This window comes from Coturnix japonica, chromosome 4 (genome assembly GCF_001577835.2).
Source record: "Coturnix japonica isolate 7356 chromosome 4, Coturnix japonica 2.1, whole genome shotgun sequence".
In the NCBI taxonomy this organism is placed as follows: domain Eukaryota; kingdom Metazoa; phylum Chordata; class Aves; order Galliformes; family Phasianidae; genus Coturnix; species Coturnix japonica.
Window position 1 is genome coordinate 18,927,758 of NC_029519.1, and position 22,598 is coordinate 18,950,355.

General features: G+C 40.5%; 1 protein-coding gene across 6 annotated transcripts in view; it reads left to right on the plus strand.

The window, feature by feature from the left end:
* The first annotated feature begins 700 nt into the window (after positions 1-700).
* Positions 701-22,598, plus strand: part of GRIA2 (glutamate ionotropic receptor AMPA type subunit 2) — an 80,516-nt gene continuing 58,618 nt past the window's right edge. For 2 of the 6 annotated variants that reach the window (XM_015860959.2, XM_015860958.2), the window contains exons 1-2: positions 918-1,129; positions 1,238-1,378. In XM_015860959.2, the coding sequence (XP_015716445.1) occupies positions 1,042-1,129; positions 1,238-1,378 (229 nt within the window). In that variant the 5' untranslated portion in view covers positions 918-1,041. Of the gene's footprint in view, positions 1,130-1,237; positions 1,379-22,598 lie in introns of all 6 variants that reach the window. The other 4 variants (XR_004306909.1, XM_032444036.1, XM_015860956.1 and 1 more) reach the window with 3 other exon arrangements.

The following is a 22,598-nucleotide window of genomic DNA, read 5'->3' on the forward strand; positions in this document are numbered from 1 at the left end:
AAGATACTCAAGTTCATTATGCAGCTAGAATGTGAGTTGGCATAAAGTTTTTTTTTTTCTTTCTTATAAAATATTAAAATACAATATTCCAGCCATGATCTTTGCTGTATTTTAACCTCATTTGGTATGCATAAGGGGACTATTCCTTACCCAGACTTGGATGAAAGGAGCTTATGCTTCTGATTGAACTGCGCTTCTGTTAAAGGAGATTGACAACATGACACCAAAGCATGTATTAAATGTGAATATCTGTACGTTTAATTGCCTGACTGTCCAAATGCAAGCTTTCCTCTGTCACCATTCTCTGCCAGCCACCACAGCAGTACCACTTGTCCTTTCCAGGATCATCTCATTCTTAGGTGAGAGAGAGAGATAATGACAGTAGTGCAGACTGAAATTGGTACAAAATTTACGGGTGAAATGACTCAAGTGAAACTAGATTAGTGATGGGCAGAGGGCCTCAAACTGCCTGCTTCCTGTGTGTTCAGGTTATGCACTTATACAGACATCTGTGTGCCTGAAGCTTTGAGACCTTCCTTTGTCTCTGGAAAGGAGAATCAAGACAATTCAATAATAAGAGCCGCTGTCCAGGGTGCTGAAGGCCGCGGCCGTCCCTCTCCGTGCCCGCGCTCGGAGGGGAGGTGCTGCAGGGCGCACGCTCCCGCGACTGTCCCTGCCCGCGCAGGCGCGCCGCCGGCGGAGGGAGCGCGTGTGAGGGCAGGGCCGGCCCGGGAGCGCTCAGCAGTGGGAGCGCAGCGGCGCCGCCGCCGACGGCACGCGGCCACCCGCCCCCCGCTTATTTCCGGAGCTGGGACGAAGAGTAGAGCGGCGGTAGCAGCTCGGGAACGGAGTCTCCCGCTCGTGGTGCCCGGCTTCGGCCTCGCCTCCCCGCACAGGGTCGGCTCGCAGCCGCCGGCCGCTCGACCGGCGTGCGGAGGGTCGAATTCGGCGACGGCGAAGGAAGGGAGGAAAGAAGGAAGAAAGGAAGGCAAAAAGAAGGGCCGTTTCTGTGGCTTTGTGGATGCTCTCCTTTTCCTGGAAATGCAAAAGATTATGCATATTTCTGTCTGCCTGGCTCCCGTGTTGTGGGGACTGATCTGGGGGGCCCATTCCAACAGCATACAGATCGGTAGGTGCCCGCGGCCGCCCTCCGCGCCCCCCGCCCCGTGCCCTGCCTGCCCCTCCGCCTGCCCTGCGGCGCGGCGCCCCATCGCCTGACGTGTGTGTTTGCCTGCAGGGGGGCTGTTCCCGAGGGGCGCCGACCAGGAGTACAGTGCGTTCCGGGTGGGCATGGTGCAATTCTCCACCTCCGAGTTCAGGCTCACTCCCCACATCGACAACCTGGAGGTCGCCAACAGCTTCGCCGTCACCAACGCCTGTGAGTACCGGGGCGGGAGGGGCCGCCGGCGCCGAACGGCTACGGCTGCAGCTGCGGCAGCGCCCGGCCCGGCCCCGGGGAAGGTGGACGCCGGGTCTCCGTGCGCCCCCCGGCGCCGGCGGAGCCTTAAGATGGAGCCCGCCGCCCCCGCCGGAGCGTCGTCAGCCATCTTACCGCGCCGCGTCGCAGCCCGGCACCGAGGCGCTGCGCGGTGCGGAGCGGTACGGGAGAGCGGTGGGGTTCTGCCCCGGCACCGCCTCGGGCGCGGCCGCACGCGTGCAGCGGGGCGCGGAGCACGTGCGTGGCCCCGGGGGGCGGTGGGCGAAGGGAGGAGGGAGAGAGGGGGCGTGCGGCTTCCGCTCTCGGGGCCGGAGGCGGAACGCATTTCCCCGCTTCCAGCAGCAGCGCGGTCGGCGAGGACCTCGTTCCTTGCCGGCCTCTCCAGGGCGAGTTTCCCTGTCCCTCGTACGAGGTGCTGAAGCTGGAGGTCGGTTATCAGCCTGAGCGTTTTCGCTGTTCTATCGCTCCTCCAGATGAGCAATGTGAAGGTAGCGAGGTGCTGTCTCGGCATATGCTGGAGTAGGTGGTGCAGGAGCTCAGCCCAAGGAGCATACGTGGGGATATAAGGGTACAGCACACAGAGCTGACGTCCAAAAGATGGAAGCATGCAGCAGCCCCTGCAGGGCTATGGCCACCCGCTGAGTGAGGGGCTCCAGCAAGCTGAGCAGCGTGTGGGGAGGATTTGCAGTGTGTATCCCTAAGACACTCTGTGAAGTGTGATGTAGTGTTCTAGATGGCATTGTGTGTAACTGTGATGGCTCTGGCATATTCTTCAATGCTGTGAAATTGGTGAAATGTGTAAAACATGGGAAAAGGTTTTCCTGCTTGTACTAAAGACAGCTCTGTCCTGCCTCCTCCATGTCATGTATGCCTGTGTCAAAGGTTCAGTCCATAAGAAAGTTAAGGAGCTGTATTTCCTTCCGCCAGTGTGTCCATGCACCTGCTCAGTTCCTGACCTGTGCTGCCTTCTGTGGGTGGCTCTGCTGGGTGCAGACTGCAGCCAGGAGCTGAAGGGTTGGTTATAGGCAGGAGGGAGGTGTGGGCTCTCCACTGTTTGAGCTGTGTTCAAGGCTTCCATCGCGGGGAGCACAGAGCTCAAGCATGAGCTTTTTAGGCACCTCAGGCTGCTGCTGGTGGCTGAGTGAGGTTACCTCGGCTGTGGGTTTTGGCTGACAAGTGAACCGTATGCTGAAAGTATGGCAGCATTCCCTTGGTTGCCTTCCAAGAAAGGTGTGGTTGGAGGGAAAGGCACCAAGCGAAATACAGCATTGATGAATTTTCTGAGCGCTGCGTGCACAAATGGTTAAGGAGGCTCCATTTTATTTCTCTCATCTGTCTCTTCTCTTGGAGTTGTTACTGTTTAACACGCTGAGAAAGTGGCCAATTGTTATTTCAAGAGTAGTGTGTGAGGAGCCAACCCCCAAACCCAGCACAGCGGCATCTGAGCACTGTGAGCGTGAAGAAAGGCACAGAAACGCATGATAACGTGAAGTGAGAACACCTCTGTGTGTGCCTCGATATCTCTCACTCCAGCGAGTGATTTTTCCTTAAGCAGCAGCAGGTTTACACATTGGCAGAGGCAGTGCCCTCTTTCTGCCCGAAGGAACGCGATGAGAGCTGCCGTGCGGTGCCGGTGCGGTGCCGGTGCAGCCCCTCCCCGCTCCGTGCCCCCACGAGGCTGGGCCCGCGGCCAGCAGGTGGCAGCCGGCGGCCGGCCACCCGGGGCCCCACCACCCCCCTCTGCCTGCCCAGGGAGATCTCACGCTGCCCTCTGCCTGGGAATAAACGAGGGAAAGGAAAGGGACCGTGCAGCTATCCAAAGGAGGCTTCCGGCTTTGTAGTATTAGCTCATCTATGGAGCAAAGAGTTTGTAGATGAGTGAGTTGTGTTGCTGGGATTGCTTTTGGATTGGGTTTCTAAGCTTGCATAAAAGATGGGGCAGAGCTTGTAAACAGCTAAGGGATGTTTGCACCTGTGTAAGACCACTCAGTTGCTGAAGGGTACCCAGAAGCGTGGCAGAGGAGGACAGATGCTCTGCTTCTCAGTGCTGTAGTGGATACGTTGCTGTACATTGCACAATAAAGCGGTCATTGTGAGTCTGTCGCAAGGCTGTGCTGACAGGTCATCAGGTGTCAAACTGTTATCATCTAATAGCAGTTTGACACCTCATAGGGCAGGAGCATCAGGAGGTTTCATGTTTTTGAGGGAGGGTTGCATCTTTCTGCAGGCTGATGGCACAATTAGAAGAGCTGTTCACTGCTGTGACCGTAATTACATTCTTCCAGAGCAATGGGTTGCACTTACCCCTCTTGGAGAACTCACAGTGATTCAGAAGGTGACAAGCTGGGTAACAGAAGCACATGTTAGCAAGGCAGTTCACTCTGTCAGAACCTCCTTGGCTTGTGCCAGCTGGGGCTGAGTGTACGCAGGCACTGCAGGTAATTCATGGGGAACTGGGTGATGTCCAAAAATTGGACTTTATTGTCCTTCAGCTAAGTGTAATTGAGTCTAAGCTAACTGGAGAAGTGCTGACGATCAGCAGCATCAGATTTTCATTTAAAAAAATTGTTAATTTTATCAAAAGAATAAACCTAGTAAAGATGAAATCCTTTCCTCTTAAACCATTCAAACTGAATGGGGATAGTTGTATTACGCATGCATGTATTTTTAGACTGAAAGGATATTGGAGTCACCTAAAGAAAAGTCTCCTGTGGACTACTATAAAACCTTCATAACCCTAATAGAGTTTTTATATAGTGGTTTCACAGAGGTAATGTATGAATGATCTGAGATGTTTCATTCTGCTGGCTCAAGAGCCCGTGCAGTTTTTCTGTTTTAAATCAAGTCTTACAGCTCTGCAGGGATCACTGCACCATGACATTGTGACAAGGGGATGCTGATTCATGCATAAACCTTAGACCCTTCTGTTATATCTTGAGCAGCTTTCAAAATGTATGAATATCTAGCACGTTGCAACTTGTGAGACCTTACAAAGGTTTTCCCAGCCATTTTGGAATATAATGCTAGAGATAGCATCCTTAAAGGAATAGCATGCAGGGTCTTGCTTGCAAGGTAGTTAAAGAATAAGCCAAAAATATATCCTGTGGTTGTTAACGATGGAACGAGTTTGGATGTATTTATTTGAATTGAAATTACTGAGCCCAGGTGTATTTTGGAATGGGTGATTAAAACTGACTTTGAAGGAGAGAAGGAATTTATTAGCTGTTTATGTTTCAGTTCATTCACGTTCCTGGTTCTTCTCATTTTCTTTTCACTGTAAAACATTTATCGGGCTTAGTGAGTACTCGTGAAGTTTCTATACCCCCTTGCCCTTGTAATTAAAATGGACAAGATCACACGGACTTCTGTAATAAAATATTATCTTTAAAGCAGGTTGTAGCTTGGAATAGGAACTGTAATGCTTTTGGTCCTTTATTTAAAGCATTTTTCCTGTAAAAATCAAGCTCTGTAGCAAACCTTGAGCATTCTTCCATTCATGAGAGTTCTGTCTAAAGAAAACTGGGGTGTTTGTTGCATGACCATGCTGTCCCTACTAGGTCTCCTTGCTCCTGGCTCACAGAGAGTCTTCATGTAAAACTGTGAAAAGCTCTGGCTTGGCTGCTCATTTCTCATATTTTTATTGTGTGATAATTGTGTTGAAGCCACCTGTATATCTAAAATGAAAAATTACCATGAGGTTTTGAAAATAGTATGAGCATCTATTTTATCTTTATAAACATTGAGGTGAATTATATTCAATAGTAATTTGTGAGCTGTATATCAATTCCAACCAAACTCTTAAATCAACCAATATATCAGTCAACTTCTTCAATATATTCTTATGTTTATACATGCTTTTATGCTAATAAAAGCTTTAATTTACACTAGCTTTTATGGGACAATTGAACATCCATGTAGTGAGGGTGTACTTAACTCTTATACGTGCAAAGACTTTGTTACTACCCAGTGTGTGTTATGCATACTAAACCTAGGGCCAGTGCATGAAGTAATACTAGTTACTGCTGATTTCTTCAGCTCTTTTTCAGTCTTCATGTTCTTAAAGTATTGTTGATGATTAAGACAAGTTTTAACAGTTGATATTTACTAGGGAAGTGCATAATAACTGGGAATATGTTGCTATATTGAAAACACATTTAAACAGGCAGCTATTCTATTAGCTACATAGAAAATAAAGATATTCTGTAAAAATTAATGTATGAGGCTCCTTCATTGGAAGAATACTTAAATTGTTATGATTCTATGTTGACAAAAAAGCATATTTGCTTTAGGAAAAGGTAATTATAAATTAATGAATTTCTAGTATATTCTGTTTGTATTAATATTTTGGAACCAAAAGGAGGAATTAACCCATAGCAACCATAAATGTATGTCTGTATGTATGTCTCTATAAACATATATACACAAATACATGTACATGTGTAATTTTATGTATGCACTGAAAAATAGTTTGTTTTGGATGCAAGTTAAAGAAAAAGGAGGACTCAGTTGCCCATTTTCTGAAGAGGATTGTCTCAAAGCTCTTACTATTAAAGAAGATTTATCATTTTAAGTCAGTTTTCACCCCTGTAAGTGAATTGAGTGCATGAATTGCTAGTATTTTGTATTGGAGAATCACGCCTATGTTCTGGAACTAATATCCCTGGAGCTGAAGGCAAAGGATACCAGGTCAGACTGAAAATAATGTTGAAAAGATGCCTAACTACATGCACATTTTAGTTGGATGTATCAGACTATATTTATGTGTATATGAATGGGCTTCTCATGTAACAGTTAACTGGAACATTCATTTCTGGGATGAAGAGGGTTTTTCTGTAGTCTTTTAGCTGTTCGTTGCACTTATCGGAACACGCATACAGTGATGAGCTTCTAGAAGACTACAGTTGAAGGGTTAATTCCTTTTGCACTATAGATTTCTGTATGTTTTCATAAGAAACAGGTAGGTTTGTATAGCATCGTTACTGTTTCCTGCTGAAATCTTTACAGTTTTCTTTATTGATAAACCTATGTTTGCTACAAGTACACATTAGATGTAACCTATTAAAACTGGACAAGAGCCTTGATTTAAATCATGAAGTTCTTTTGATAATGAATTCTTTGCTGATAAACAATAAGGAGTGAGAAAAAGCATCAGACAAACACTGTGAGTGCATATTTTGAAATAGATAAGCAGAAAGGAGTAAAAGCAGACTTAAATTGGTAACTGTGCTTAAGAACTGTAGGCTTTCTTTATTGGTTTTTGTTCTGCTTGGCTAATGTAGTTACGAGGTGGTATAGATGTCTTGAGAAATAATTCTGTAATTTACTTATCTTAATTTTTTATTGTTTTAAGAAAGGTGCTCAAATCAGGGAGGTTATGGGGAGATTACATTTTTTTTTTTCCCTCTCACTGGGGAGACAAATATAGAAAATGAGTATTTCTGTCCTAAATTTGCTTTCATTTATATTTAATGCATTTAGTTACAGTTAGCCATTTCATGAGAAATTTAAAATTTTTATAAGAAATAGGTGCTTATTATTCCGCAAAGAGGTGAGGTTCAGCTTTGGCTACTGCTGTCTCCTCCCTTTTCACATACCTGTCCTAAAAATTAATAGCATCTTTTTGGAGTTTAAATGTTACAAGCAGCGGAACTAAAGGTGACAGAACTGGGTACAAGAAGTGTGTTATTTCAACTCTATTCTCCTCTTTTATTCAATATCTGATAAGGATATTCTGGTCTGTATTCATTAAGTTAAATGGGTGTGTGATTGCTTTGTATGCTTGAGGTGATGGGTGCTGTAACTGAATTACCAGTTGCAGCAGCCAGTCCCTGAATGATTTGTTGGGCTCTATTGCACGTCAGAATACTATTTTCATTACTTAAGTGAAGAAGGCACATGGACTTGCACTTTTCATTGCTGACAGAGGAACTGAATACTCTTGTGTTTGTGGCTTGGAATGGGCAGCTTTTTGCAGAATGACTTCTTTGATTAATAAGAAAAGGATAAGATTAAACTCTGTGAAGTGTTCACATTGGCCCTGACTCCTAAACACGTACTCACACAACTGAGCTTAGTAAGAAACAGTGGCTCATTTTGTATTATGTACCAAGTTGGTAAGTGTGCACATGCTTGAACTGTCTAGAGGTGGGATAGCATAGCAAGTTCAATTCCAGATACTTAATGCTGCATTTGATTTTATGCCACATTGGTTAAGGCTGTAATTTGTTCACAGTTTGTGTGCTTTTACAAGTTCAAAGCTTCATTTGGAGCGGGAAAGATGCCTCTGCTTCCTGTAAGTTGTGTGAGCTTGGTTTTCTTTTACACGCATAGAGGATGGCAATTGACAGAATACCATAAGCACTCAGTGTGACAGATAATCTAAACAGCAATGTGATAGGTAATGTGGAATTTTCCTCATAATTCATGTGGGAAGGCTGCTTTCAGAGGTCATGTCAGCAACGGTGCTGTGAACTCAACCCAATGAATGGTTCCTCTATTAGAAATTGAGGATGTTAAGAGTCTACTTACACTCAGTGCTCCTTGTGTAGTATTAGTTATTTCTTACAAAATGGCTTCCAGGCCATAATACTGATCTTTATTCTTGTTTTTTTGCTCAGATGAATGTAGCAAATTCAAAACCACTTTGCTAGTGCAGTTTCCCAGGGATTCTTGGCACGGATGTGGGGACCTGCAAGCAGCAAACCTTTCCTGCATGGTTGTGCCTTGTGCTATCACAGAGTGTGTTCTGGCTGTATCTGTAAAGCAGAATAAACAATTTGCTTAGTTAGTGTACCCCAAGCTCCTTCTTACATAAGCTACAGCATTGTCACTTGTAGCAGGAGCTGCCTTGATCCACAACAGAATCACAGTGGTGGCAAGCAGAACCATCCTGGATTTAAGCCTTTATTTCACATGCTGTCCATAGCAGGGCCTGAATTTCACTCTTTGTCTTTCATGTAGCTGATTCCTCTTAACACTGGCCTGTTTTGGTTTGGCATAGTCTCGGCTTTTCTATCTTTTTCCTGCTTCTCTCATTTCTTTTTTTAGCACAGAAAAAATAATCTTAGTAATTTCGCTTCTGTCCTTATGTAGAAAGAGGGAAAAGTAACTTCTGGATTTTGAGAGCACAAGGACAATTTCTTGCTCTTTGTTTGCATTATGATCAAGCATAGAGGAAAACAAAACTTAGAAAAAATCTGTTTTTATGTATATGCTGGCTTAAATAATTGCTCAGTCAACAAATGTTAGTTAGCCAGATACATATATAGCTTAAACATTTCAAGTCTTTTTAAATGAACACTTGAAAGTTACATAATTTCATTACACATCAGAACCAGATAGATTTGAGAACTTGGGATGTAGATGAGAACTGAGTCACCGTACACTATAAATTGCAGTATAGATTTCTAATTTCATTCATAACCATACAGCTACCCAACTTTCAGAAGCTTTCATCTGAAGAAAGTGGGTTATGTTGAAATTCTGGTAAGAGTGACTGAAAAGTCCCTCAGTACTTCTATAGGATAATTAGGTTAGCCAGTTTGTTCAGTAAACCTGATCCAGTAGTTTGGGAACCTAGAGTGATAATATCAGATTATTTTTGCTCAGTCAAATAAATGGTCAAACTTCTGCTAGTGATACTGGGAGTAAAAACAGATCCAGAATTCCTATCATGTCATTTTATGTATGAGTGTGGAAGATTGAACTAATATACATAATAAAATGGTACTACTAGCTAAGCTAAAAGGTAAAGGTTTTGTCACCGCTTGTACAGCTGAAGAGGCAAAACATAACGTTTGCTCATTTTCTTTGTTTAGATCTGATTATGAATGTTACTCTGTAGTAATGTCTTTGAAAATTTGAAATTTTCTTTATTTTCTTAAACGTTTTTCTTCTGTAGGAAAATGGGTTTTGTCTTGACTTTATAGAACTTGATAATGAGGTTCCAGTATAGAAGTAAGCATCTGTGAGCTTCAAACACTGAATTTTTAGCGAATGGAGCACTTAATGCTTCTTTGAGCTTATCTATCTCATTGTGATTACTCAATGTGATATGTTCTTCGTGTCTCTGTTTGTGCAGACACTTTAAATTCACTTGTAGTTAATACATGTTGAAACACGGTTTGTTACACTCATGTTATCCTAAGTGACCTCAGGCTTCAGAAGCGTGCATACTTTAAGTCCTATGGCATATCTGACAATCTATGAGGGTGCCTCAGATGTACTTGGAAATCTGAATCATTTCCTCAGTCTCGTGAGGAAAGAGTATGTTCATAAACACCCAAACAACTTTTAGAAGCTCTTATGTTTCTGTAGACTGTTAAGTTCTGTTGCAATTAGTTGGTGTTTGTAGTTGAAAGTGTGGCTTATATTAAATCATGACTCAGTCGTTCACAATAAGTATATACTTCCATTATACTCCAGTATGCTGAAGTGCCTCCATTGTCATGGCACATCTGCTTTTCCTTCTGGTTTTGTCCTAGAAATGCTAACAATGTCTTGCTTCACTGTAGGATTTTTTGTTTTCTGTATAGAGTTGTTTCTGGTTCTTTATGGACTCATCAATACAGCAGTTCAACAAGTATTGTGACTGCTAGCCTTAATTTCCATTTTCTGGTGCACAGAATTGTGGTTTCCTGTGCTCATCTTTCTGGCTTTATATTCTACTTCAGGAATGTGCTTTGGTCAGTCTTTGCAGTATTTTGTTATTACATGACTTCTGGAGATGTGGGTGTTGCAGCATTTAGAAGCCATTTTCCAAACCACGTTGCAATTGCCTTAAAAATCCAGAGGTATTAGGGGGGGAAAAAAAAAAGGCCACTGTGCATTTCTCTCTGTTCACGTAGGTGAAATATTTCAACATCAACCTAATTCTGAAGGTTTATTTTTTTGTACTCGTAGCACTTCAAACAGCTCACCAAAACTAGTGTCATTGCTGCAGGACTGTTTAAAAAGACTGTGGAAATAATTCTACTAGTTACTTGGTTCAGACACAGTGGTGGCCTGAAGTATAGAAAGCAGCTGTTTAAGAAGCTTCAAACTGAAGGTCTCAACTAAAATGGTTCCTCTCCAATCCTGGATGACTGAACACACCTGTGACAGAAAGGGGGTGGCATTTGTAGCCACCGTACTTTCTCAGCTGTGGTGCATTTAAACTCTCAGGTTTTTGTGGTGCTCTGGATGCTGTGCAGGTTTCCCACCTTGCTGGTGGAATAGCTTGGTGGTACAAGAAGATGCAGAAGACTCTGGACACTCAAAGGTTGGTGGGAAAGAGGAGCAGATTTTGCTATCTCTGTATGGAACACAGTGTAAGCCAGGGTAGGAAGGGTATTTTGATAGTGTGTGAAGAGAAGTAAGAAGTTATATGATCATGCTTCTTGCTCCTGGAGGTACAAATCTCTGTTTCTCATTAGAGTGAAGTTCCTAATTTTCTCTTGTTCTGGTAGATCTGTGCTTTTCATCCTGATACAGTAACTGTTTATATATATATAAGACTATAGACTTATATATATATACATATATATATATAGTCTTCACCACTTTCAGGAGGGATTGCGGCGTGATTTGTTGGTTGTTTTTTTTTGTTTGTTTGTTTTCTTTGTTTTTTGAATAAGTTCATTATTATCCTGGAGTTCTTATTGGTATTCTATGCTGTATACTGTAGGTGGGAAAAGTTAACACTTCATTTTGAGCTGTGTTGACCATGAGCTATGTGGTATTTGTTTTCCCAGTGGCTCTGGTGGCATCATTGTTTCTAGATTAAATACAGAGTAGAGACTTTAAACTGGGAGTTTTCCCACATGTTCATGAACAGTGCTATGTGAATAGAGATTTAATTTCACTTCCGTGGCAGCTGCATTCATGGACACTTAAATTAACAGGCATTGGATATAAAGATTACAATATTGTTGACAGTGTTTTCTATGAAGGATCGTTGTAGTAGAAATGCTAAGTCACAGTCTGAAGCAGTGATTGATCACCTGGTGGGAAGGCAGGGCCAGGGAGCTCAGGTGCATGCCGTGAACCTGAGTGGCCAGAAAGGGTGAAGCCAGGATCCACCCCTTCCTAGACCTCATTTAGGGTTGGTAGTGGAAATGAGGGTATCCCCTGTTGGAGATTCTGAGGTCTTTCAGGGGAAGAAAATTTACTTACTTCATTTCTGTGTCTATGGCTGCTGTATTTGGGCTTGTTTTCATTTTCTGCAGCCTAGGACTTTGCCATCCTACTATTATTGCTGTACTTTCCATCATGTTACAGCATGGGGAACATCCACAATATGTGCTTCTTGTGATCCTTCGGGCAAAGTTTGTTTCATTCAAAATACTTGCTGAAAGAGTTGGCTGGACAACACGAAGTTGAACTGTGTTTAGGGATGATGTTTTACTTCTGGTAACCTGATAAAATAATATTGCCTTGTTAATTTCTTTGCAGTCTTTATGTAGGAAGTGATTAATCCACATTGTGCTCTGGTTCTCTTAAGGGGAAAGTATGTGACGGCAGTAAAGTACTCAGGTTGCATCTTTCCCTTTTTTCCTGGATTACTGAAGTAAAGAATGGAAGTTCTTTTTAGGGTAACACAGATGAAGAAAGTATGTTTTTATCACTCTTTAGAGGCATGTAATATATGCTGACTTACTTTTTTTCCTGCTAGAAACAGGAAGTAGAACTTCAAAGGAAAGCTGATAAACAAGTAGCCTTGTAAACATCTGGGTTATTCATACAGAGCATGAAAAATGTACATTTTAAACCTCGAAGTTAGAAAATTGGTGTGAATAGCTGTAGTGTTATGCTGTTAAGTAACAAACGAGAGCATCAAGACAAAGATCAATATGACAGTCTTTTTGTGTTGTGTCTGTATCTTTTTACAGTCAGTGAAATAGCAGTGATCGCAAAATCTTATGCAGCCTGCAGGAATAGGCTTACTAGATTATACTTCAAAGTTATTGTTCAGTTGATCTAACTCACCCTGACAGCTACTATAGGGCTGAATCCTGAAGGTCCGTAGTACTGAGCATACCAGCTATGGTTATTTGGAATTGCAAAGCTAAGCAGTGCTATGCTGTGATTCACAGCACTTGTTCTAGGCTTCCCCTTGTGTTTGGTAACAGTTTATCCCATTTTATTTGGCCTCTGTAATTATGTAAACCTAAATACATGGAAAACTTTGAGTTTTAAATTAAGATGTTTTCAAATACAGGGGGTTCACACATGGATGGATGAAGTGAGTTGTTTTTGAATTACTGGGATTGATGATGGGTAGAGACTGTAAACCTAATCCTGTGATGAAACAGAAGGGTATCAGTGTGTGCTACCATACCTTCTGTTTGGCGCACATAGGTTTCCTTCCCATGCAGCAATGGGTTTCTGAAGGGACAGTCAGTGCTTTGTCGTCTCCAAACATGCAGGCAGGAGCTCTGGCCCAGGTCTGAGGTTCCGTGCAGGGCTTCTGAGTCTGCTGTCCAGGGGCAGATACGCTTCTTATTAAAATCATGCCATCTGCTTAGGTGGCAATACTGCCAGCTCTTAGAGGTTGCCTTATACCAACTGACTGCCCTAAATAAACTATAATTTCTTAAAAGCTAGCAATAGTAACAAAATCTTCTCAAAACTCTAGGAGCTATCAAGATAGAAATCATTTTAACTGTTGCTTGTCTTCTTTACAAAATGAAATCTATTCTGGAATCTGTTGGAAAATGTGACTTGAGAAATCCTAGTAAATGGATTGAATGCCTGTGTGTGCACTTTGTCTTTTAAAATTATTCCTCCTTGGGTTATCTTTACATCTTTAACCAGACATGTTTATGGTCTCATTCACCATTTCTGTTTTCTATGGGTTACTCTTTGTATTTGTCTTGCACAATATCAGTGCTTGTATTCTCTTTTACCATGGCATTTACAGGAGTTAAACTTTATGATCCTTGTGGATCTTTTCCAACTTGGGATGTTCTGTGTTTCTTTTTCTCAATATACCCTATTTCTGAGTTTTTCTTCCTTGTCCGTTTCCTTTCTCCTTGTGTGTACTGACCTTTCTCTTCAGTGTGCAAATTGCTTTGAGGCCATGCAGATTAACTGCTGCCAATAGCTGCAGCTGTGATAGAGGCTGGCTAAGAAGTCCTGCTTCCATGGGATCATTTAAGGACTGCTTTGTTCTTCCAGTTAACTCTGTTCCTTTTGTGCATTTCATTAAACTTTTTCCTTTTGAGAAATGGTTAATTTTAGTCACATTTTGTTGTAATTCATTATAAACTGTTGTTCCTCTTAAAAAAACAAACAAAGAAACAAACAAAAAACCCAAAATAATAAAAAAAATCATCTAAAAGTCAGCTTTTAATATTGGAAAACAGCTCTTCAGTTCCTGTGTGGCCTTGCTTCTCACTGTGGTTGCAAGTGGCTGGTTCTTACTGTAGCAACATATGTTTATGATCTTTTATTTCAAACTGTCAAGCATCGTATAAGGCGATAGAGGGAATATGTTATCAGTTAATCTGGGGCATAGTGATCATGAGATGCTAGATTTCTCCTTGTTGAACCATGGAGGGAGACTTTAGCCTCTTTAGGACCATGGTTGAGAGCCTCCCTTGGGAGGTAGTTTTGGAGAGGGTGGGAGCCTAGGAAGGATGGAATACTTTGAGGAAGTTATTTTAAGGGTGCAGGAGCTGACCATCCATAAGACATGGAACATGAGATGATGGGCAAGGAGGCTGGACTGTCTGAACAGAGACGTTTGGCTGGAACTCTAGAGCAAAAGGTAAGATTATGGTCTCTGGAAGAGTGGCCAAGCAACTTAATGATGATTACAGATATGTAGTGAAGCTGTGCAGGGAGAAAATTAGAAAAGCCAAAGCCCTGCTAGAACTCAACTTGACCGCTAAGGTAAAGGACAAAAATAAGTATTTCTGTAAATAAATAAATTGTATAAATATAAATTAAAAAAATAGATTTCCAAGCACATCTTACAGGCCTGCTGTTACTTCTGGGAGAAAAAAAAAAAGCATGGCTATTTTAAGAGCACTCCTGTGTTTGCTTTGTTGTGTTCTACCATGTGTAACAGCAACAGAAGAGAAATATTTGATGCAGGAAATTGTTTTATGAAGTCTGAAATGCGTTAGCATTTTTCTGGAGTTGCATTTTAACTGTCACAATGGTGTAATTCTAGTCTGGGACTTGACATTTCCCTTCAGGAGGAAGCATAAATTGGAGTGACTTGAGCTCCTTTGAGGGCTTTTTAGTATCAGCCAGTCCTTTGTTTGCAATAACATTAGGTAGGCACGAAGGCCTTGTGTTTCTCTAAGGACAGACTCTTGTTTTGGTCTGTGCACTGGTGTTTCATCAGGCTTTAAATGTACTGATTTTTTTTATTTTTTTATTTTTTTTTAAGGTGGACTTCTCTTCAGAATTAAGTGGTTTTTGTGTGTTATTATTTACTTTTTATTTCTTTTTTCCTCATAGTATGGAGGTTTTTTGTTGGCTTTTGTTTCTTTTAACTGCTTACTATAAGACTTAGTTTACTCTCTGTCCGCATTTGAAAAAGCACGTGCTCTTGGATATCACAACATTGATCCTTTGGAATGCAAAGGAAAGGGCAAAAGTTTTTGCCAGTTGATTTGCAACATAGTATGAGTACAAAGCTGAGGATCCTGATTTTGAATGTATGTGGTTATCAATTGGATATAAATCATATGTATAATCACTTTGTATAAATCAGACCCTTACAACTTATGTCTGCATATGTAAAAGACTCACAATCTGATTGTGTATTAATGTTTTTTTCTGAAATCCCCTGAAATCATTTCCTCTAGTGTGTCATATGCTAGAGACAAAGGGAGGACTGAAGATGCTGAGAGTCAAGTTAGAGCAGTTGGGGTGCTCCATCTATACTGGTCTGAATTTGTCGGTAGTTTTGATGGATTTGATCTACATGGGCTTCTTATCAATTACTTTGATTGCTGTAATATACAGGGTATCTAATTTGAGGTTACTTTGTTTAGTGTTCCAAAAGCCTGTTAGTACTCCTGTATTCATAAGAAGGTATTAAGACATTGCCATATGTTTAGTAACTCTGTGAACACCTTCATGATAGAACTCTTCAGCAACTGTAAATAAGAACTAGTTTGTACTGCAGATCATCATCTGCATTTATCTGCATTGCATTCATGTCTGCAATACCTTCTGGGACATCCAGATTACTATTCTAGACATTGCACAGCTGTATTGTAAGTGCTGATCCTTGGCCCCCAAACCTCACAACTAAGGTATAAAATTGAGAGAGATGAAAAACTTTCTTCCATCTTTTCACATACAGTGAAAGTGATGAGTGGAGAGGGATTGAATATTTTACTCAAGGTCATAATGGATGATTACAATACAGCTGCAAATGAGTATAGCTTTCCTAAGGGCTGCTGAAAAAAACATGAATTATGTTTGACAGAAAACTTCATGTTTTTTTTTGACATTGGTTTCATTCTTTATAAGTGAGGGAAAACAGTCCTTGAGAAATATCATAGGGATAAGGAAAAAAGGCAAGAGGGTGTTGAAGGTTGGGGAGAAGGACAGTAGAGAAAATAAGTGGGAGGAGGGACAGAGGAATATGTTAGAGTGCCTTATATAAAAGGGAAAATCAAAGTCACTTTCTCCTCAGCATGATTCAGGTGCTTGATCCTATGCATTGTTTTAAGTAGAGCTAATTAAGAGAGTACTTGCCCTTTTTCTCCTTTTTCTGTTTGTGACCCAAAATTCTATTTTTGATCTTAAAAATTCCCTTTGGGGATGAGAGGAAGAAGGAAACTTCAACAAGATGTTTCAGTTGACAGAAAATGGATGTCTTTTCTTACTTACCCCATTCTTATATCCCTCTCCAGAATCTTAGGTCATTTTTTTAAATCTTAACTACCCCATTACACTGTTTTCAGTCAAAGGTCATTATATTCCATATCATACGTAAAACAACCATTTCCAGTGACAGTATTAATCCTTCATGCAGAGTAACATTAGTATTCTACAAGCTGTCTTTTAGGGAAGAGCTACAATAGGATCCACAAATCATTTTTGGTGTTCTCATAGATTTCTCTGGTAGAGCTCTGATTAGTTTAACAGTATTCTTTGGCTGACCTGGTAGATAGCTACTGTAAGTGTTAGGATACTATACTGAACCGGTGCGTTTAAAGGAGAGAGTTACAGAGCTTAGCTGGTCCCCATATCAGCAAATTGCTTTTCAACTGCAGAAGAAAAAGTAAATTCTCAAACTGTTTTCTTCCATGGCTGGATTATGATCCCTCAGAAAGAGAGTGAGGAAGTTAATGCACTAAGAGGTTTGCTAACTTGCCTGTTATTTGTCTCTGTTTTGTATCAGTGTTGCTCATGATGAAATTACATGCATCTAGTCATGGGGAAAACAGTTCTTCTGTGAGTAGTGTGTAGGCTTTTCTTCAAGCGGAGATGATCTCAAATAATCATCCAACCACTCATGAAATGGGAGTAGTTTCAATTCTCACTTAGCATTTGCAGGTAAGGCTTTGAATAGCGCATCAGTCAATGAGCTGTGTAATAACTAGGAGCTTAAAAATACAGGAAATGTTGGATGGTAAGAAGCCGCAAAGCTAAAATGCCTCTTGTTAAGTGAGAAACTGCTGAAAATTCAATGTTTTGCAATGATATGCTTATTGAAAGTGATTAATGCCACAGAATGAGACTAATTCTCCATATGCTTTTTTTATTTCTTTTTTTTTTTTTTTTTTTCCTAAAATAAATTACTAATCATGGATGGAAACTACTGTTCCCTTTTCTGTGACCAATTGAACATTCAGTCATTACCTTCTTGTTTCTTTGTCCCTGAAGGTCAGGAATCAACTAATTTCTAGACACGGGGCAGAAGAAATTATGTATATAATAAGCTTCCAATTGAGTTACATGAATATAATAATACAAGCACATAATAAAATTTGCTTTTTCTGTTGTTAGATTGTCTAAATGCACTGATTATTTCTTTACTTTCCACCATCTATCATTATTTTTAGTGTAATTCAGACCAAATCTCTGATAGGCTATTCAGTTTAAGACTAGTTGCTAGAATTTCTGTTATAATCTCTCTAATTGCGGAAAAAAACATAGGCAGTTTTCGTCCTTTCACAAGCACCACTAGAGACGGAGCAGTCAGTAATCCAGGACAGAGATATGAAGAAGGCAAGTCCTGTCATCCTAGTATTAATGTTTGCAATTGGTCTTGGATTAAACATTTTAAGTGTTTCGCATCTATGTTCCTGGATGTTATGTTAGTAATAGGAGCTTTTAATGTTAATTTCTCTGCTCAAGTGAAGAAAAATTGAAACATAGGATGTAGACTTTTAAATTAAATAAAAAGTCAAAGGGGGAGGAACTACAGTGTTTTTAAAGTATTAAATTATTTTAGAATGTGTGTGGGTTTTCTGAATAAGACATCAAATGGTAGCAAAGAAAAAGTCCTCATTATTTGCATCATTATTTATGCTTAATATAAAACGGTTGCCCTATGATGTAACTTTGAAGAAAAAACCCAGTACAGTGACATAAAGTGACTTGATAGATAAAACGGCAGTTTTAATAGTTGTAAATTTTGGAATTGGCCAATGGTCAGAATGCACCCTGTGATGGTAATATGAAAAAGGAGCAGAGGGTTCACCTGTTGAATTAATTTAATCTGCCATCTAAATCAGAATAAACCAGTCACTGGTTTATTCTGGGTTTAACCAGGTTAGTTGTAGTTGTCTCCCAGAATATTTGAACAAATTTTCATTGAGGTTTCTCTTTTTCTCCTTAGTCCAGTCTCTACTCAGTCCTCTTCTGACATTTGAAGTGTCTGGTTTGCCAGAAGTACATTGTTTATATTTATCACATCGTTGTTCTCTTCAGAGATTGTTTGCCTCAAGCTTTGTTTATTCTGTTCTTCTCCTAGCTTATTTTCAATTGTCAGCTGGTGTTATATATATATATATATATATATATTTAACAGCAAATATACTTGTCCATAGCTTTCTTCTTTTGTATTTGGTCTTTCTAGAAATTTGATTGACTGAATATCTCTGACAGGAATTTCCCTCAAATATATTAAACACTAAAGTTATATATTTGTATCTTCAAAATCACGTGTTAACATCTTGGCACTGGAAAAAAAAATAATAGTGTGGATTGCCAAGGATACAATCTGTGGAACTGCTGCAGTGCAGCTGCGTACATACTAATGGTGTTTTGGCTGGGGGATGTCTCTGGCTTTTGTGCTAAGCATAATGTAGCTGCATGGGTGTTAGTTTTCTCAGTTTGTGTACTGCTGGAGTTTTCTATGTGTAAGTGTTCTGTCCCCAGTCCTTGTGAGGTAGCTTTTGACGCAAATTCTTTACTATTGTCATATTTACTTTGGATCAAAGGGAACGCAGTCTTTTAAACTTTGGGGAAACTTGATTGTGAACATTATTCAAGACTATTCATTGTTCCACTTTTCTCTACTTCCTAGTTTTCATAGGCTTATTGCAAATTTCAACTAATATAAGTAAAACGTCTTGACAGGGAGTGTAGCACTTACATTACTCAACAGGTTGACGCTCTTAGCTGCTCTTCTTCTTCCACATAAATTAAGTCTGACCTACTGCCCTCTTTTTGTCTTTAGCTTGCTCCACAGTGATCTGCAGCTTGCTGTGATTTTGTAAGAGATGTCATATGCTGCATCCTGTGAGTTGGGACATGAAGGGCTTCCTTTCCTCGACTGCCAGTCACTGAACTGTCACTCAGTGATTTCATCTTCTGTAGGTCCTTTAGGTATCTTCATTTTTTATTTATTTATTTTTTTTCTGAAGTGTAGGCAATGTACCAAAAAGCACCAAACTTGCTGCAAGCCATGGGATCCCAAAGAACAATTTAAAAAGATTGATTTTTCTCCTCTGGCTGAACTGCCAGTATTTGATTGAACATTTAGTGTACCTTGTATGAACCTGCTTCAGGGTTATAGTCACAGGTAGGTGGGTTTTTCTGAAATACTTATTCTTTTGGTTCTTAATTCTTTTCACAGCACATCTGTGGTTTTTATTTTTTCATGGAAGTCACTCAGCTAAAACACTCAACAATGCCTCCATTTTTATTTTTTAATTAAAATGATACTGAAAAGTGTTGTGCTTGTAAAGTAGCTCTCCAGTAAAGATCATATGGTTAATCGTAATGGTAGTTCATTACTGTCATTACATTTGTAGATGGAATTGTGTTGTTGTTTTCAATGGTAAACAAGTATTTCAGGCCTTTAAACACAAAAGGAAATCTCTCCTTAATCTCTGTACGTGTCCCCTCTAGAATGATTTAGGTAATTTTAATGATTTCTGAGGTGTTAGTTTCACTGTTGGTTTTACTTAAAAATCTGCAAAAGCATTTTTCTCTTCCTATACTGTCATTGCATCGCTCTCTGATGTGGGTGCCCTTACTTAATCTACTGGTGTGACTCAGCTGGATGACGCAGACTCGTCTTTTCCTGCATTGAAAAATAAAGGCACTACTTCCTAGTGCACCGTATCATTATCAAAGAGAAAGTGTTCTGCAGAGTTTCAGATTTCAGTTAAAAATGCCAGTAGCCAAAGAGCTTAACTATTGAAAGGCCAAAGTGCTGAGGGATGGGGCTGGGCATATGTTGGTGCTCCAACTGAAAGCTGTTGAGGCCATACCATGTTAAAGGGAGACAGGAGAGCAGGACTGTCAGATGATCACCTCTGAGAACAGTAGCTGTTCAACAATGAAACAGCATTCTTTTTAGCTGAAGTACAGAAAAGGGGCACCTTCTGTGGTTTAGCATGAGAGAAAAATAGGACGTGTGCAATGGAATTATTTAACCTTATGAATTAGATTTTTCCAATGATTATGTAGCTCTTTCTTGGCTTTACCTTTAGGTTTCAGCAGAATTAGTCATTTTCATCCTTCCTGCAAAAGCTGATGCAGATGCTGTAACTGCTACTTAACATCTGTTAATAATTTATTGCTTAAAAGACTGCTTTTACAGCAGTTGGAAACTCTGAGAGTATCTATACAGGTGTACCAAGCAGAAATTGGGATAGCTCACCTGAAGTCAGAAAGTTAATGTGTTATTCAAAAACCCCCAGCAAGAAATGTTCTCTTGCAAACTGACCCCTGTATTCTAGTGCCAAAAGTGCCATTCATGTGCTTTTGTCACTTAATGTTGCAGCTTTCATTGTTTGGGTTTAGCTGCCAATGTCCAATTAGGGCATTGGACTCACTAATGATCAGTGAAAGTGTGCAGCAGGTGGTGCCAGTGGGTAAAATATATGCCCAGGAAGGAAGGAGACTGTTTTGTTTTGTTTAATAAGGTAGTTGTGATAAACACAGGTCAAGTCATACTTTTACATAAAAGATGAATAATGCTCGAGATATACTTAGCTTAAAGTAGTTAGCACATGTTTGCTTAAAATTTGACTTTCATGGTTGTCATTTGAATTTGTCAAGGAAGGCTGTGACTAGTTACACTTATATAAACAAGGTCATTTTACCTCCCGTATTTGTGTGTTAATGGTGGAAAACTATTGGCCCCATCCTCTTGACTCCTGTCCATAAGATATTTATAAGCATTGAAAAGATGCATTTGCAGTGTTCTCCAGGCTGAACAATCCCAGGTACCTTAGCCTTTCCTCATAAGGGAGGTGCTCCATGGCTCTAGTAATCTATGTGTCTCCCTGCTGGACTCATCTCTATAAGTTTCCTGCCTTTCTTTTATTGGGGAACCTGGAACTGGCCACAGTACTCCAGGTGTGGCCTCACCAGGGCAGAGGAGAGGGGGAGGATGACCTCACTTGCCCTGCCATGCTCTTTTTAGTGATCTCCAGAATGCCATTGGCCTTCTTGACCACAAGGACACACTTTTGGCTCATGACCAACCTGCTGTCCACCAGGACACCCAGGTCCTTCCCCACAGAGCTTCTTTCTATCAGGTCAGCCCCTAAGCTGTAGTGATGCATGCAGTTATTTCTCCCTAGGTATGGAACTCTATATTTGCCTCCCATCAGCTTCTTCTCCACCCAGCTCTCCAGCCTGTCCAGGGCTCACTGAAGTCTTTAATTTCTTATTAGCTGTTCTTTGTTTTTTGTTTTTAAACTGTAGATGTGCATCTTTTTCTGATTTGACAGTTACATAAAGAACTTAGAAGCTGTTACAGAAGTATTCCTATTTGATTTGATTTGCATTTTTATTGCTCTTCAGATTAAAAGAAACAATTCATTATTCATATTCATTCCTGTTGTTCTGTATTGAGAATCCAACAGTATGGGCTAACGGTTGTTGCAGAGTTCTGTGTGGGGAAGGGATCTGCCTATAAATCGATGATTGCTTTCAATGGAGAGGTTACAGCTAGGTGAAAATCAAGTGAGAGAGACTGTGCTGATGGGAGAGGATGTAGTTCTCGTACAGAAAAGTTCTGAAGAAAGTACTACAGAAGTGCAAAGAAAGGGAAATAAATATAAGCTGAAATGTTCAGGTTAAACTCCAGAGTAACAAGCCATAATAAATGATACTTTGATTCCATACTGTTTCACAGGAAGTTAGGGAACCCATCTGCTGCTGGTGAAGCTCATTAAGTTTGTCCTTTAAAAATGCATCATCCTTGTTGCATGGTTTTTATCACTGTTAGTGATCTTTAATCAGGCCATGTTCTTCAGAGGGAAATAATGTTTAAACAGTACTCAGTTGTAACTGTTTTGTCATACATGGGTATAATGCAGAATTTCCATTTATTTATTTATTTCTTTTGTAGAAAAGACTGGGTAAACCTATACAACAGAATTGACATAGAATATGCAACTAAAAGAGCTGATTGCAGCTTTCTTTTGTAGGGGTCATAAATTGAAATGAGAGAAAACGCACCTGTGCTTTAGCTGTTGTTTGCCACCTAGGATGAGCCATATGTTTATATAAATGTTATGGAGCAAAGTAGGTGGCATGCCACAGCTGAGATCTAGTGTGTTCTTCTCCACTTTGCAAGCTGTATGCTCTAAAGTACTGTATTTTGTTACATTACATGCTGATCAGATGTACTTATAGAAGCAATTTTAAAAACCTGACATTATACACATTAGAATGCTGTATGTGCAGAAGCTGTTTACTTTGAGCAAACAGTATGAGATACCAGGTGCCCCTGAACAAAGTT